Here is a 17,737-nt window from a genome sequence, read left to right on the forward strand (position 1 = left end):
GGAATTTTATTTTTTATTTTACTCTGTGGGCATAAAAATAAAAGTTCTCCTCTTATTATTTATCTTATCAGCGCCACATGTCAAAATGGTATTGGTTTCTAAGCAAATTTGTTCCCAGCAGTGTGAGCAAACAATCACTCCTCTAGTATGAGGTCATCCTTATCTTCTCGAACCGCCAGTTCAGATTATTCTTCACAATTATCCAAAGCTCTTCAATCTCCCTGATATTATTTTACTCACTGATGAGGTCTGATGCAACTTAAACCAAAACTATGTGCGGCACGTGGCAATATCTCCAATCGTTTAGACTCCGTCCTTATCTCTTTACTCTTTAGCGGTTCTTATAAATACACTCCTTTGTATACTCTTTGAAGTAAGATGGAGTTGATTCCTGGTCTACCCGAAGAAATCGGTCTAGAGTGCTTAACTCGGTTGTCATACACGGATTACCGAGTTGCCACCCCAGTTAGCCGTAGATGGAGAGAACTTTTCGAAAGCCGAGAATTTTACAATCAGAGAAAACAAACCGGAAAAACTCATAAGATAGCTTGCTTAATTCAATCTCTTCCGATTCAAACCGAACCGGAAAGAAGGAAGCCGATAGGATCACCATCTTATGGAATCGTCATGTTCGATTCAGAGTATGGGAATTGGGAGCGACTCGATCCGATCCCCAAGTACCCAGATTGGTTTCCGTTGTTTGCCCAATTAGCAAGTGTAGAAGGGAAACTCGTTTTATTGGGTGGGTGGGACCCAGTGAGTTGGAACCCATTAAAGGACGTGTTCATCTACGATTTCACGACTCGGCGGTGGAGACAAGGTAAGGCCATGCCATCGAAGCGATCGTTCTTCGCCGCTTCGGCTTTTGATGGGCGAATTTTTGTCGCTGGTGGTCACGACGAGAGCAAGAACGCTTTGAAGTCAGCGTGGGCGTACAACGTGAGGAGTGACGAGTGGGAAGAGTTGTCTCAGATGAGTGAGGAACGAGACGAATGTGAAGCGGTTGTGATAGGGAACGAGTTCTGGGTCGTGAGTGGGTACGAGACGGAGCATCAAGGGAGATTCAAAGCTAGTGCTGAGTTGTATGAAATCGGAACGAATCAATGGAAGAAAGTCGAAGGATCGTGGATGGAGGGACGATGTCCAAGGGCATGTATTGGAGTGGGCAAAAATGGGAATTTAATTTGCTGGTCCGAGTTAGAATCGGCAATTCGGGTTGGGTCGTGTGCGGTGAGTTTAGGCGAGCGGACTCTGTTGACCGGTTCAGCGTACCAGGGTGCACCACATGAGTTCTTTTTGGTGGAGATGAAGGAAGGGCAAAATGTGAAATTGGAAAAGATCCAAGTACCTGACAAGTTCTCTGGTTTTGTACAGTCAGGATGTTGTGTAGAGATTTGATATTATACGAACGGTCGTCATCATCGTCTATAGCATCCAACTATTTTGTACATGTATATGTAATACGACTAAGAGGCCTATTTGGGGGTAAAAATGGGTATTCGATCGAAAAGGGGTGTAGCGATGATATCCTTTAAAGTTTAAACAGGTAGTTGCATGGGATATGAACAAAAGCATACTGGTGGAACAAAGATTTGCTGTGATTAATAGAGAAAAAAATTTCGGATAAGTTTTAAGTGATTTATTTTAGTTTTTTCAATTTTCATGGCTTCATGAGATTCGATCATAAGTTTAGCACATAAATTTTGCAAGAGTAGGGATCCAACGACCTAACCAAGGTCAGGTGGCGGCACCCCATTTTTTTTACCCACTATCTATCCATCCTTTGGAGAGTCTGTTAAAAAAAAAAAAAAAATCAGTTTGATCAGTGATGTGCATCCATTGATAATATAGCATTGTTTTGAGAATGATTTCAGACAATTGCATTTCAGATCTTTTTCAAAAGATTGTATTCAGTGAATAATACAAGAAACACTATGATTTTTGTTATATAGGGATGGATCATATATCCATACTACTTTCCCTTTGGTCCCCCACCACCCCAACCCAAAATAAAAGTGAAAATAAAAAATGCCAAGTGGCATAAAATGGTATGTACTAGGGTGACACAGGATTTACTGTAATTCTCACAATTCTGACTTAGACATGTATTCATAACCGTAAATGATTTTTGCATGTATCACGAGAAAATATATCTATGGTTATATGGTTATGTGCACATCCTGAGTCAAACTTGTGAGATTACAGTAAATTCTTTTTTGTCATTTCAGTATTTTTCTTTTTGAAATATTAAATCTCTCTTTTGCATTAGTTATCTTATACATTTTTAAAGGGATTTTACCCGCCGACAGACCCTAGTCAACTGTTGCATTTTTCTTACAAAAATTTCCTTGGAGCTTTGACTCACTTTAATCAAGTTTCTTACGGAGCAAACCTGAAGTGAGGATCCACATAATAAAATTTAAATTTGTGTAGTTAATTTTTGTTACTTAAACATATCTTTGAGTGGATTCTAATTACATCAATTTAAAGCATCTAAAAACAGGATAAAATTCTAAGAGAAAGAAAAAAAAAAATTTCACCGATAAATTTTAGTTTTAAATTTGGAAGTTCTCTAGTCATCCATTTTCAACAATTACAATCAAATTCAATAATTTTTTTTTTTTTTTTAATCAAAGTGTTTTCATGAAATCTACGAGTCTAACCCTTAACATATAGGTCAGTCCATTAGATCTCTCTATTTTAAATTTGGCAAAAGGTCCAATGTATTTAATACCACGTAGACTCTGTATGTTGTTGGATTGCGACTCTTTTTGCAAATCCAACTTATTGTGGAGATAAAATTGTAGTTGAGGAGGTTTAATGCCATCGATTACATGTTTTCAATTATATAGTTGGTGGGAAGGGGTTACAAAAGGTACACTTCAATTTAAAATCGACATAATTAGGAAAATCTACTTAAATGATAAGCCTAGAAATATATATATATATATATATATATATATCATCAATGTTTATCAATACTATTAATTCTAAGAGAAAGGTGAGTTATGTTGGATAATTTTTTTGCCCAAAGATGTTTTTCGACACATGCAGCCTAACAAGGTTATTTTTATAAAATTCGGGGATTCCCTCAATATATGCAGTCCCAAACTATATTATTTAATTTGTGGGTTCGTTCAATTGGAATTCAGATTTGTAATTCATGGTTCACTAGTCAATAATGAACCCAATTCATATAAGGAGAAAGAGATGAGGGAATTTGAAGGTTGAAGTGATGAAAAAGGTAAAAAAATGAAGATGAAATAATTTGAAAACTAAAAATCAGATTTTTTTTATTTACCAATTGAAGATGAAAGTTTTTGTTCATTTCCTATTAGTTTACCAATAAAGAAAAAAGTCAAAGAAGTATGCTATCAATTTGAAAGTTAGGGGATATCTTTATTATTATCAATATATTGAGGGGATGTAAAAGAATTAATACGAAGTCAAAGAAAGATTCTCAAATCCATTCAACCGACGTAATTGTGCATAAAGCTGCATTTCACGTCATTTGAATATTTTACTTTTGATTTATGTTGACATGACCTCAGTGGAGAATGTAGGGTGACATCTTGACGTGGTGGCGCACATACCCATAAATGCATTTTCTCCTGGATACGATTAAAATGTATCTACGGATATGCACGAGCCACCACGTCTAAGTGTACCCCACTTAAGTCACGCCGGTATGACTCTTTAATTTTAGTCAGCCTCTCATTTGGTCGGCGGTTTCGCACCTTTTTAGCGAATTAGGTAATCTTGGTCCCAAACTCTTTGACCTCTACAAGGAGAAAGGGGATTTTTTTGCTCGCAGAGCTCATAAAAATCTGGGATCCATCATTCGTATGTACCCATGTGTATTGAATGGCATTCTTAATTTACGAAGTACTATTATTAGTTATAAAACTACCCTTGTATGCTTGCTGTGTAAAACACCGAGGAGTCAATGAGTAAAAAACGATTCGAGGGAAAGGTCTGCGAGTTTTTTTCTTTCCTATTATTAAGTAATTTTTTGAAATTTTTCTTAAATTACATAATCTTTCATATAATGGAGAATATTGTTGAAAATTATTTTTTTCTCATGCGTCTGTGTCTCCCGATCCTTCAACCAACAACAACACGATATAAAGCTAGAACTGACTTTTCTAATTCATATTTCAACGCACATGCCTCACACTGGCATTCTATAATGCATTTATAAGCTTTAAAAGGTGTTTGGCTCGTTTCAGTGTATAGTGTGGGGGTGGGGAAGTGGTTTGTCTTAATAGTTTATTATATTTTTTTATTTAAGATCTAAACTTGGGCATACACTCCTCCACGTTTTGGTGAATGTTTATACCATTCTTTTAAAACTATTGACATGATTTTGAGTCCTTTATGGGTGAACAATAAAAGATGACCTAAATGTTATTGGTAAGAATCGTTAGTCAAGTAAGGCATTTTACGTCATTTTATATTTAATCTTTTTAAGTAGACTGAGGTGAAGGGCAGGGGCAGAGCTAGCAAGGAGACAGTGGCATGAGTTTTTTTTTTCTAAAGTAGACAATGGATTTGAAGGTTGTATGCAATTTTATTTATTAGTTTTTAAAATATAAAATTTATTTCCTAATCAAAATAAGATTAAGATTATTCAATAAGCCCAACCCGCTCAACCCACCAAACCACCCAAAATTACCTAACTCAGGCTAACCGAGCTCAACCTGATTTTAGAAGATCAAGCTCGGCTTGTGCTTGGGTTAGTTAGCTTAGGCTCGATGGTCAGGTTGAGTTGAGCTTGGGTTGAGGGTTTTGCTACTTAGGTTGAGTTGTATTTCATAGATTCAAATGAGTTTTATTCTTGTTGGTTTCTTCGTTTTTGGGTTCACTAGATGGCACTCCACCATTGTTTATTTATAGTGGACTGAGTAACAGTTCGAACTTCACAAAATATTGTCCCATAAGCGTCACAGTAAAATCTTCACTATTTTACCAAGTTACAATAAAAAATCTATAAACCAAAGGAACCCTACGGTAGAGTTCATTATATGCCACCTTTTACCCTAAAAATGTGAAACAAAGAAACAGAAGCATCTCATGAACAAATCATTATCAAAACTTTAATGAAATTTGAATATTAAATGAATAAAAAATCATTGGCATATTTGCTCTTTATCTGGAATGCTTAGCTGTGAATGATTTAATAATCAATGTGTGATCATTATATTCTAGTTGGAGATGAAGTTGGATTGGATGATCGAGACCAGTGGCCTTATCCATCATTGGTTCGGGTAGAGATAGATTCGCCTTTGAATTGGCTTGGTCCTAATCCAACTCTTTTTCTTATGTGTAGATTTTTATTTGTTCAAATGTTCGAAAGCAGTAAAATTCTTTCTTACCATTTCCAATTTGTTCTCCTTGATTTCTCATTCTTTTTTATGAAATCTACCACAGAACTGTAATCTAAACTCCGCCTTCACTATTTTACCTATAAAAAGAAAATAAATATTGCGAAACGTGGCAACTTTATCCACTAGATTTGAATGATTGAATAATGCTGGAAATAAAACATCTAATGCCAGAATAATTTAGCACACATGCTATGTTATTGCCTCGGCTCAAGGCATCAACAATTATGGAATGATAATTGGGAAGAAATTTTGGATCACTATGTTGGATTTGTGTTTAATGTTTTAGTACCCATATATGCCATGCTACTTAGGAATAAACTCCATCTCTTGTTTTCCTGATAAGAGATAAGAAATTTCATTTATGTTATTTCCTCTATTTTCCTTTCCATTGGGGTAAATCTAATTACTTTTTTTTCTTCTTCTTTGAATTATGGTTTGGACATTTTAGTTTCTATCATAGTGAACATGACTCACCAAAGTATCCCTTGACTCATTTTCATGTTTGCTCCATGTAGCCATTTCAACTTCCATATGAGAATACCTCAATTCATTCAACTTGGATTTTTCTTATGTATGTGGATGTTGCATTATATTGATCCCTCCATTTTCTGGTATATTTCTTTTTGGGTGTAGTTTTAATTCCAAAATTTTATGGTCTTTTTAATTTGTTTTGTCATCTAGATTGGTGGTAATCAAGTAGAAGCTTCTGCACGAAAGGGCAACACTTAACTCATGGACTTGTTCTGTGGACACAAGAAGGAAATGGCATATGTTAATTCCTGACTTGCAATTAATTGATTCTGAAGTGGAGGTGAAAGTTGTGGAGAACACACCTGATGATCCATGACAGAGACTTCAGTTTTAGATTCTCATTTTAGTTATATGTAAATTTGTAACCCGGGAAATGACATATGTTAGCCCACAAATTCATAGATTGTGTCATTTTGTTGTTGTAGTTTTGAACTTTTGGCACAAGGTTATTTTCATGTTTATGTGAGTTTACAATGGTTATGAATGTATGGACTTCATAGTATTCTACATTGCGTAGTGTCAGGTTGGACTCATTGTATTTCTTATGACTTGGGACCCTGTTATTTTGTTTTGATTATATGAATTTGTGATTCTTTTATAGGCTAATTTAGATATACATGTTTGGGTTTTGATGAATGTTTGAGATGCACCTTGTGATTCAAACTGATGACATTGTCCACATCAAGGTCTTTCATAAGAGACCAAAGTGCCATCAAGTTGAGAAGGAAAATGAAGGTGAGAAAGAACCAAATTCATAGCATAGATTTTGAGGTATGTAAAAAACTCATAGGATACGATTATTGTAGATTTCACTAGCAATTGAAAATACATGATAAGAAGTTGTTACTACATTCTTATGATTTATTTATATAAAAAATGGAAAGGCAAAACCATTAAAAGTGGTGGAGTCATAAATAAACTGAAGATGCCATTGAAGAAGCTGTATAGGGATTGGATTAAACTCAGTTTAATGGCTCTTTTGTTTTGTTTTAAAAAAAAAAAAAAATCTAGATTTGGCTGAAATGAGAGGATGTTTCAAAAATGAGAATTGCATCATCCTAAATGCAGACTAGAGTCCTGTTGGGGAGTTGGAATCTATTCTAGTGGAAGCAACAATTCTTCAAGGTTTTTGGATCTTTTGAGACAACTTCTCATTAGGAGACTCATCAGGTATTATCATTGGCTAAGACTGAAAAAGTGGGCAGTGGAGATTGTTGAATTTGCTGGGGTCATGTAAGGGGATTAACAAGTAGACAATCTACCATTTTCACTTATACCCAAATGATTTAGTATAGATTGCTAAGAATAGTGTTAATAGAAACTCTGTGCATAAGTGGCACGATGAAACAATGTCACAATAAAGAAGGTTTATATAGATCTCTGTTGTTTATTAAGTGGCTCCTACCTTAACCCTTTTTTTTGTCCGTCACTTATTTCAAGAACTAAAAAATAAAGTAAAAAAAACAAACATTTCAGCGCTTGGCCATTGTTATGTGCACACGCTACAACTAGCAGTATTAGTTCGTAAACTGGTTTAGAAGCCAATGGTAGATTTGTCTTGTAATCTCAGCCATATATTGTCTGATTTATAGACTTACAACTTGCAAGTTATTATTGCAAAGTCCTCAAGCATCTTGGGAGGGATACACCCAAATTCACCAAGAACCTGGTATTAAAAATCAATTATTTCAAATCACCAACCAACATTTTACTGAGTGACAGGTTCAAAGCCATTAGTTCAATGAAAATAACCAACGAACTAACACATTTCATCTATCATCTAAAAAAACCAGATAAAGAAAAAGCTTAACCATACAAGTCCCACAAAAGAGCATGATATTACAGTGACCCATAATTACAAATTCATATCCATCTCATATTACATAACCATACTACCAGTCTAGTTTAAAGAAAATACATAAGCGGACTACCAATTGATTTCTAAAATATAAACTTCATTGAAACTAGGGAGAAGAGAAAGAAGAGAAAAATAAGTAAGCAGGTCCTGCATCCATTCGACTTTCTTTTTAAATTCACATGTGTTACTTCATGCAGTTCATCTTCAACTGCATCTCGATTGTTTTGATCTTGTATAAAATGTGTTTTTGCTTCCTCGGAGGTTCCAAATGCCTTATAATAGCATCCACGAAAACCATCGATATTTTGTGACCTTCTTCTCACATCCTAAAAATTCTTGTCTTCCACCTTATGAATACCACATAGTATTTGGCCATTCTGAAAGCATACCAAAAAAATGGACATAAATTACTTTAATTATCTATATAATAAATCAAAGAAACAATTCTAAGAACTAGGTAGCCACAAATTAGTGACAGTGAGTTGTAAGTTTCACAAATGTTTGAATTTTGACAAGTTGAAGCGATCCAAGGTATGTGGTATTACCACATACAAACATTGGTGATGATGGTAAGGAAGCTCTGTTGCTGCAAGTGGTTCATGCTTTGTATTTTCGTTGTGTATCATGGATGTTTCAGCCAAGAACCATGGTACTCTTATATCTTTTTTAGATTTATTTCAAAACCATATTTATACTTCAATTATCGTCTTTGTTCTTCCATTTCAGTTTGCATTTCTGATATTGAAGATATTGTTTGCTGCTTGTTAGCTTTCAGTAGACATTATTAAATTTAAATAGATCTTAAAATAATCCTGACCATTTGAGATGCTCATGGCAGAGTCTTCTAGTCTTACACTTTTGGATGCTTATACTTTTTTCATCCTTCTTTCCATTGTTCTACATCCCAAACATTTTTTTAGGTGAAAATGCATAAAAGGTGTAGAGTTTATAGGAAATTTATGTAACTTGATGCATTTAAAAATATTTACAAATAAATCCACCCATAACAAGTAGGATCGTACAACATTAAACACATGCAAGGTATGCAGTTAAGAACAGACTAAAGTACAACACATACCATGGGGTAATGGTTTGGTTCTACAGTTATGTTTTTGAGAGAAGAGTATTTCTATAATTTAACTTAATTTTCCTATTTGGTTAAAAAAAATCTAAAGAATGGACGATAAATGAAAGTTTAAAAAAAAGGGAAAAAATACGCGAGATTCAACAAGAAATCTAATAGACCAAAAATAACATCCAAGCAATTTAAACAAACAAACAAAAATTAAAAACTTGCAGAATATCTATCATCGCAAGCAAACAAGGTAAACCAAAATCAAATCACAAAGAAGGGAATTTTTTTACCTGAAGTCGATCACTGGAAATCTGGAATATAGGGTAGTAGTGGCTGGAAGGGATTAAAAAATGGAGGATTTAACCTGAGATTCAATGTCTCACAGATCATACCTGCCTTGGAGGATTTGTTGAAGATCGAGCTCCCTTCAATGCTTACTCAAGATATAAAGAGAGAGATGAGAGTTTGATTAGGGATTTTGGAATTCGTTGAGGAAGCTCGATGGATTGACTGCAAACGACATCAAAGAGGTATTTACCCTGCGTAATAGATCAGACTGTGAGAGGGTTTCGTTCTTCGAGTGTTCGATTTGCGTTGAATAAGCTCATTGGATCGAGTGTTCGTCTCAGAGTTTTTGAGTTTAGAGATGGAGAAGAGAGAAAATCGCGAAAGAAGAGAGTTTTAGTTTTAGTGGGAATGTATAAATAAATAAGAGTAATGTTTAAGGATGGCGTAGTAAAACACGTGTATTTCTTTCACTTAAACGAGTTTTAGATCGTGACCGTTAGATCGAGCGCTATCTAACGGTCAAGATGAATAGGGCACTCGTTTATTCTCTATATATATAACAACTAAAATTAGGTTTAACTAAAACTAGGGTTCGAGCGATCTCTTCGAATTTCCTGTGAGCCGTCATCACAAGATAGGTAAATTAAGATTTTTCGATTTTTCAAATATAATCTTCGAACTTCTAATCTGTTTTTAAGATAGTTTTCTGAGATTAGTTGAATGTTGATTGATCTGATATATCCTGTTTTTTGTGAGAAAATAATCACAAATTTTTATTTTTATTTTTTTTTGTTTTAAAAACAAACGAGAATGATCGATGGAATTTTACAGAGAAACTGATCCGATCTTTATTTCTTATGGTTCTGTAGCCACAAAGAAAAAACCTTGCTAAAGCTGTGGATCTAGCCATTATTCGATCTTAAATTTTGCAATATTTAATCATAACTTAAGGGTTTCGGTTTAAGAGTCCGATTTTTTTTTCTCCTTTTTGTGTTTCCAGTTGTGGAGTATGGATTCTCAAGTGAAGCTTGCAGTGGTGGTGAAGGTAATGGGTAGGACAGGATCTAGGGGGCAGGTTACCCAGGTGAGAGTCAAGTTTTTGGATGACCAGAACCGACTCATCATGAGGAACGTGAAGGGGCCTGTGAGGGAGGGAGATATCCTCACTCTTCTTGAGTCTGAAAGGGAAGCTAGAAGGTTGCGTTGAGAGTCTACTTTTCCCTCCATCCTTCAAGAGTTTTGCTTAGGCTTTCTATTTTTATTTTTATTTTATCTTTTATTGTTTGGGTACTTCATCATCGACTATGCTTTCCCATGTTTTTTTGGTTACTTTAAATGTTCTTCTAATTAAGGATGGATTGGGCTAGTTGTTATGTTGAATATTTGTGATGAGAAAGTTAGAGATTTTATGACAAGTTAAATTATTATTATCTTTATTCCACACATTATTTTTTTGGATTTTTTTTTGGAAAGTAATGGGGGTATTTAGCAGACCCCCAGCTGACACAAGAAATTTACAATCTCACATAGGATTTGCCCACGGCATTCTCATTTACAATGGAACTCAGCTGAGTTGGGAACTTAGAAGGAGACAAAGTTGAACTTTGAAAGGATTTAAACCATGATGCCAAAAAATCTGCAGACTTATTTGTTTCTCTATAGATGAACGAGAATCTGACCTCTTGAAATGACCTTGAGAGCTCCGAGATAGAGTTGATTATCCTCCTTGCATACCAAGGCATAGCAGCTTGACCCAAGATAAATTGGACAGCAAGCTTAGAATCAGAGTCCACACACAACTTGTTAACTTGTAAGGAGATAGCCTACTTCAGCCCTTCTTTAATAGCTCGGAGTTCATGCATTAGAACATTGTCTCCCATAATGCAGTAGGCATGAGCTACTAGAGGTGATCCTTGATTATCCTTTATGATGGCTCCTTGGCCCCCATAGAGTCCTCTAAGAGATCTATCCGTATTAAGAGCGTGCCATTCCAAAGGAGATTTTTTTCCACCAACACCTAATACACTCATTGTGGTAGAATGTCACATTAATCGCCCAAGAGTAAAAAAAAACTGTCTAGATTAAGGCATGTCTTCAACCTTTAGCCTTAAGTAAGAGAATCTCAATCGAACATCATTAATGATCAGTCTTTCGATCTGAGTAGTTGGCAAGTATTCATTCTGGAAAATTTTCGGCATCTTTCTGTCCATACATGGTAGATGAAAGCACAAAAGCTGCTTCTTTTGACCTCAATGACTGGGTCATTACCCTTCCAATTTCTTGTGATCTACTCGATTTCAGATTCCCATGAGGAAGGCACTATTATAGTGAGGTATCTTTTGAGAACGTTATTATTAGACCCATAAAGACTGCGTGTCAAATATGTCACAATTTCTTAGTTGTCTAAATTACAATCGTACTGAATCTTGTTGTTGCTGTGCTATTGCCCTTGTTACATAGTTCTAGTGCTTATTATAGCCTTGATTTGCATTTTTCTTCCGTTTGATTCTAAATTGTATCTAGATACATATCTTATTGATAGTGTCCTCAACGCAAATCCTATTTTTCACTTCAGTTCTATGTAGAGGGATGTATCTTCTTGTTGGTTTTTCGTACTACAATTTGTTTTAGAAGCTTCAATTCTCCCCAAAACATTTTTGTCCTTATCATTGGTGTCAATGCTAATTTCATTTTATTAGAATGTAGATAAACCATCCGGCTCTCTACTCCATAATGCTCAATGCTGGTTGAGTAACATCTTAAAAACACATTTCGCCTTAGCTTCCCAACTCTTTTTCTAAAGCTAGAGTTCTCTTTTTATTTTTTGGATAATTGAATCTAGATTGCAAAAATGGTCGCTCTAGAGTGTTCTATGTTATTGACCCTAATTTGTAAATAAAATGTAATCCTTTTGGGCACTTGGTAGTAAAGTTTCACTTCATACCCTCATTTTTAGTCCTTGTTTTTGAGCCCTTGATGTATGGTTTTAAATTTTTACTTCATGGCTTCTAGGGTATTCTATATTATTTGTCCTACTATAAAGTTTCACTTCATATTCTTCTACTTGGTCCTTTTTGATTCCTCATCCTATCGTTTTAGTTTTGCATTTACTCCCTTTCTGTTGGTCCACAACCATCGCATTAAATGTTTTGAAGTTTTCTCTAGGATTAACATCTCATAATATTAAGTAGATAGTACTTGTTGTTCTACTCGTGAAGATTGCAATGTTATATAGGACTCTCTTCTCAGTTTACTTCATTACAATGTTCTGTTAATACATGTCTATGATTTATTTGCGTTTTTAAGTTGTTTTTTTCCTCCCTTCTACTTTATTTAATTGAGTGGTCTTGGGCCCTGGGCATATCTTATGGTTGTAAATTGTAATTGTAGAGTTGGGCTTGACAAGAGAGTAGGCATTCTAGTATTCGGTCGGGTGAAGGTAATGTACAATAATAGCACATCGTTGTGTTGTAATGTGATTGATACTGGGAATGAGATACAATCAATAGTAGTCTTTGACGACTGTGTTGCCAATATAAGAGGTGTTTGTGTTCACTGTCTTGGTGATGGAGGTGCTGAGGTCTCATCATGGCAGGTGTTATAACTCACATCATTTTCATACTGATGATGATAATGGCTGTAAGGTGTGGATATTGTTGCAAAGGTGGGTGATTGGAGAGAAGTTTAGTTGGGGCCGTTGAGGGAGTTGAAGTAACGAAGGGTCTTTAGGATTTCGTGCAATTAGTTTCCTTGGGGAATATGAATTCCTTGAGCAAGAATGAGAAGTAGCAAATGAATTACACTGTTTGATCGTGCCTAGGAAGACGGCCAAAAGAGAGTTGGTTTTTAGCTGGGTTTGAGTGCATTGCATAAGGTAGTAAGATCATTTTCCTTAGCTGTGTGAATATTTTTCTTAGGATTTAAGTTACGTTGGATGAAAAATTGAATTCTGTGGAAAAATTGTACAAGGGAAATTATATTCCCACGCAAGAGTGTTACATTCAAGGTGAAAAGATTTTTAAAAAATTCCTTAAAAATATCAATCTCTCTATAAATTGTCATGTTATTTAAGAAATCTGATTGTCAATGGGCATGTTTTGGAACTTCAATATATAATTTGGGTGAGGTTGTGTTGATATTTTTTTTTGAAGTAAACTGGACTCGGACTTCGTGATATAATTTTTGGAGGTGTTGGGTTCATGATTTTTTTTGGAGTAAGCTTGACTCGTACTTAAGCGTGTTATTTGATAATTTTGTTTAAATGGGAGTCTTTGCATCTTGTATGATGACCATTTATCTGAACTCACCTGTTTCTATTCTTAATAAAATATCAATCTTAAGAAAAAAAATCGGATCATATAATTTTTTTTTTGGCTCAAAATCTGAATTTTGTAAAATAGAAAGTCTCAAAAGTGGGGTATTTAGCGCTAGTATTAACTCCCCAACTTCTACTTATATCACCCCAATTTCTTAAATTATTTACGACACCTCAAAAGTGAATGAATCACCGTTTGTTGTGTTAAATATGGTGAAACATGTTTTTTCAATGAATTAGTAAATTGATTTATAAAATATTAATGATTTTGTCATTTCATTGATAATTTTTTAATTATAAAAGTGTTTTTCAACTAATTTTTTAATTATAAAAGTGAACTGAGGAATTCACCAGAAAAAAAGGGAATTAAATAAACAGTGTCGCTCAAGCCCTAGTTTTAGTTAAACCTTATTTTAGATGTTATATATATATAGGGGGCGGTTCAAGGGCCATATGAGAAAACATATGAAAAAACTTTCGTTTTTCAAAATAAGAGTTAGAGGTTTTGGATTGAGCTGATTTTTTGCAAGGATGGTCACTATGATGAAAAGATCATCCTCACAAAAAATCAGTTCAATCAGAAACTTCTAAATCCATCAAAAGTGATTTACAAATTAATGATAAAAATTGATAAAAAATCGACGATCCACATTCTAAATCACTTTTAATGGGGTTAGAAGTTGCAAATTGGACTGATTTTTTTTTTTTTTTTGGATGATCTTCCCATCATAGAGATCATCCTCACAAAAAATCAGCTCAATCCAAAATTTCTAACTCATATTTTAAAATTTTATTAAAAACGAAAGTTTTTACATATGTTTTCTCATATGGCCCTTGAACCTGACCCATATATATATATATGGGTCCCGTTCGCCACCCTTAGTTTTACCACACACTTTAACAAACGTGTTTTGTCTTACATGGGTTAGAAGTTTCGGAATGAGCTGATTTTTGGTGAGGATGATCTCTATGGTGAGGAGATCATCCTCACCAAAAATCAGCTCATTCCAAAACTTCTAACCCATCAAAATTGATTTACAAAAAATGGACGGTCCACGATTTTTCAACGTGTAAACATGGGGTTAAACATTTCGGAATGGGCTGATTTTTGGAGAGGATGATCTTCTAATCATAGAGATCATCCTCACCAAAAATCAGCTCATTCCAAACTTCTAACCCATGTAGGACAAAAAACGTTTGTTAAAGTGTGTGGTAAAACTTAGGGTGCTGAACATTTCCCTATATATATATATGGGAAATGTTCAGCAACAAACATTTTGACAAACATTTTGGTAAAATATTTTTGAAAATATGGGTTACAGGTTTTGGAATGGGCTGATTTTTGGTGAGGATGATCTCTACAGGGAATAGATCATCATCACCAAAAATCAGCCCATTCCAAAACTTCTAACCCATCAAAAATGGTTTACAAAAAATGGACGGTTCACAATTTTTCAACCTGTTAACATGGGGCTAGAAGTTTTGGAATGGGATGATTTTTTATGAGGATGATCTCCTCACCGTAGAGATCATCCTCACCAAAAATCAGCCCATTCCAAAACCTATAACCCATGTTTTGAAAAATGTTTTGCCAAAATGTTTGTCAAAATGTTTGTTGCTGAAAGGGACCCTATATATATATATGTAGGGTCCGTCCGGCACCCAATTATTTACCCAACAATTTGTCCAACTATTTTTGTCTTACATGGGTTAGAAGTTTTGGAATGACTTAATTTTTTATGAGGATGATCTCTACCATTCCAAAATTTCTAATCCCATGTTTACAAGTCGAAAAATTGTGAATCGTCCATTTTTTGTAAAGCATTTGTGATAGGGTTAGAAATTTTGGAATGGGCTGATTTTTGGTGAGGATGATCTTCTTACCATAGGATCATCCTCACAAAAAATCAGCCTATTCCATAACTTCTAACTCATGTAAGACAAAAATGGTTGGGTGCTGAACATTTCCATGTATATATATATAGTAAACAAACGCATGCCCTATGCATCGAATTGGAATTTTGTTGCTCAAGCGTTTTAATTAAACTTAATTTTAGTTGTTATATATATATATAGGTCCCGTTCGGCACCCAACAATTTGCCCAACATATTTTGTCCTACATGGGTTAGAAGTTTTGGAATAGGCTGATTTTTGGTGAGGATGATCTCTATAGTGAGGAGATCATCCTCACCAAAAATCAGCCTATTCCAAAACTTCTAACCCCATATTTACAAGTTGAAAAATCGTGGACCGTCCATTTTATGTAAATCATTTGTGATGGGGTTAGAAGTTTTGAAATGGGCTGATTTTTGGTGAGGATGATCTCCTCACCATGGAGATCATCCTCACCAAAAATCAGTCCATTCCAAAACTTCTAACCCATGTTTGACAAAACATGTTAGGCAAATGGTTGGGTGCTGAACATTTTTCATATATGTATATATATATATATATATATATATATATATATATATATATATATATATAGGGTCGGGTTCCTGCGATACACATATAGACAATGTGTTTGTCTTATATAGGCAAATATGTTTGGAATGGGCTGATTTTTTGTGAGGATGATCTCTGTGATGAGGGGATCATCCTGGCCAAAAAATCATCCGATTCCAAAATTTGTAACCCCATCAAAATTGATTTACAAAAATTGGATGGTCTATAATTTTTCAACAAAAATTGGACGGTCTAGAAGTTTCATAATGAACTGATTTATGGCAAGGATAATCTCCTCACCACAGAGATCATCCTCACAAAAAATCAGCCCATTCCAAACATTTTTTCTCATATAAGACAAAACACGTTATCTATATGTGTGTTGAAATGATTGTCGTTTGAACCTGACCCATATATACATATATAAGGGAAATGTTCAGCAACAAACATTTTGGCAAAACATTTTTCAAAACATGGGTTAGAGGTTTTGGAATGGGCTGATTTTTGGTGAGGATGATCTCTACGGTGAGGAGATCATCATCACCAAAAATCAGTCCATTTTAAAACTTCTAACCCCATAAAAAATTGTTTACAAAAAATGGACGATCCATGATTTTTCAATTTATAAATTGGGGTTAGAAGTGTTGGAATGAGCTGATTTTTGGTGAGGATGATCTCCTCACCGTAAAGATCATCCTCACCAAAAATCAGCCCATTCCAAAACCTCTAACCCATGTTTTGAAAAATGTTTTGCCAAAATGTTTGTCAAAATGTTTGTTGCTGAACGGGATGTATATATGTATAGTGAACAAATGAGTGCCCTATTCATCTTGACCATTAAATGGTGCTTGATCCAACCGTCATGATCTAAAACTTGTTAAAGTGAAATAAATACAAATATATATATATAGTGAACAAATGAGTGCCCTATTCATCTTGACCGTAAAACTCGTTTAAGTGAAATAAATACATGTGTTTTACTGTGCCATCCTTAGACACTAGTCTTATTTATTTATATACATCCCCACTCTCCGAAAACTCAAACCCTCTTCTCCTTCTCTAAATTCAAAAACTCCCCAACTCTCCAAAAACGCAAACTCTCCTTCTTATCTAAGTTCAAAAACTCTTACATAGACACTTGATCAAGGGAGGAGTTACATCATGGATCTACTATATACCATATTTCCAAATTTCAAACCTCATCAATTGTTATTCTAATAATAATCAGGGGCAGTAACCAAAATATTTCGCTCTCTATATACAATATTTCCCTCTCTTTGTATGGTATATCTAACAACAAAAATTATGGTTTGAGCTTTAATGGGAATAAGAAGTAAGAACTAAAACTCGGGCTTGAGCGATCTCTACTAATTGAGTTTTAATGGGAATAGGAAGTAAGAACTAAAACTAGGGTTTGAGTGATCTCTACAAATTTTGAGCGAGCGACCATCACAACACAGGTCATTTTAAGATTTTTTGAATATCAAGCTATTGAATTTTTCATTGATGCCATGCAACGTGAGGATCTTCTGTTGCATGAATTGATTCACTCAGATGCACGCCAGTATCTACAGATTAAACCTAGCATTGGAGAGGAACTAAATAGTATTTAAATTATGAAAATTATATTTGAAAACTTATTGGTCATAGTTCACTCCAATAACTCAATAGTTGTTACTTTTATGCCACTGAATTAAACCTAGCATTGGAGAGGAACTAAATAGTATTTAAATCATGAAAATTATATTTGAAAACTAATTGTTCATACTATTTTTATCTAGTCAATTTCATCATCAACCCTTTCACATAATAAATGTGTGGACCAACTACCGGTTCA

At 34.6% G+C, this 17,737-nt stretch overlaps 2 protein-coding genes and 1 long non-coding RNA gene across 3 annotated transcripts; 2 read left to right on the forward strand and 1 right to left on the reverse strand.

Annotated features, from left to right (window-relative positions):
• The first annotated feature begins 357 nt into the window (after positions 1 to 357).
• On the forward strand, positions 358 to 1,627 carry LOC147385305 (F-box/kelch-repeat protein At1g15670-like). Its single transcript, XM_086423752.1, has one exon. It carries the CDS (start codon positions 379 to 381, stop codon positions 1,396 to 1,398), a length of 1,020 nt encoding a protein of 339 aa, XP_086279878.1. The 5' UTR covers positions 358 to 378; the 3' UTR covers positions 1,399 to 1,627.
• A 6,085-nt stretch (positions 1,628 to 7,712) lies between these two features.
• On the reverse strand, positions 7,713 to 9,742 carry LOC147385306 (uncharacterized). The gene is made up of 2 exons (XR_015172014.1): positions 9,142 to 9,742; positions 7,713 to 8,153 (listed from the first exon to the last, which is right to left on the reverse strand). It is a non-coding gene; the product is annotated as an uncharacterized LOC147385306 (long non-coding RNA).
• Positions 9,623 to 10,569, forward strand: LOC147385307 (small ribosomal subunit protein eS28). The gene is made up of 2 exons (XM_086423478.1): positions 9,623 to 9,777; positions 10,140 to 10,569. Exon 2 carries the CDS (start codon positions 10,149 to 10,151, stop codon positions 10,344 to 10,346), a length of 198 nt encoding a protein of 65 aa, XP_086279604.1. The 5' UTR covers positions 9,623 to 9,777; positions 10,140 to 10,148; the 3' UTR covers positions 10,347 to 10,569.
• Positions 10,570 to 17,737: the final 7,168 nt, after the last annotated feature.

Source organism: Akebia trifoliata, chromosome 14 (assembly GCF_017979445.1).
Source record: "Akebia trifoliata isolate Shusen 1 chromosome 14, ASM1797944v1, whole genome shotgun sequence".
Classification (NCBI taxonomy): Eukaryota; Viridiplantae; Streptophyta; class Magnoliopsida; order Ranunculales; family Lardizabalaceae; genus Akebia; species Akebia trifoliata.

Bases quoted from the DNA above. Each gene is read 5' to 3' on its own strand.
- LOC147385307 (XM_086423478.1), top strand. From the start codon at position 10,149: ATGGATTCTCAAGTGAAGCTTGCAGTGGTGGTGAAGGTAATGGGTAGG.
- LOC147385305 (XM_086423752.1), top strand. From the start codon at position 379: ATGGAGTTGATTCCTGGTCTACCCGAAGAAATCGGTCTAGAGTGCTTA.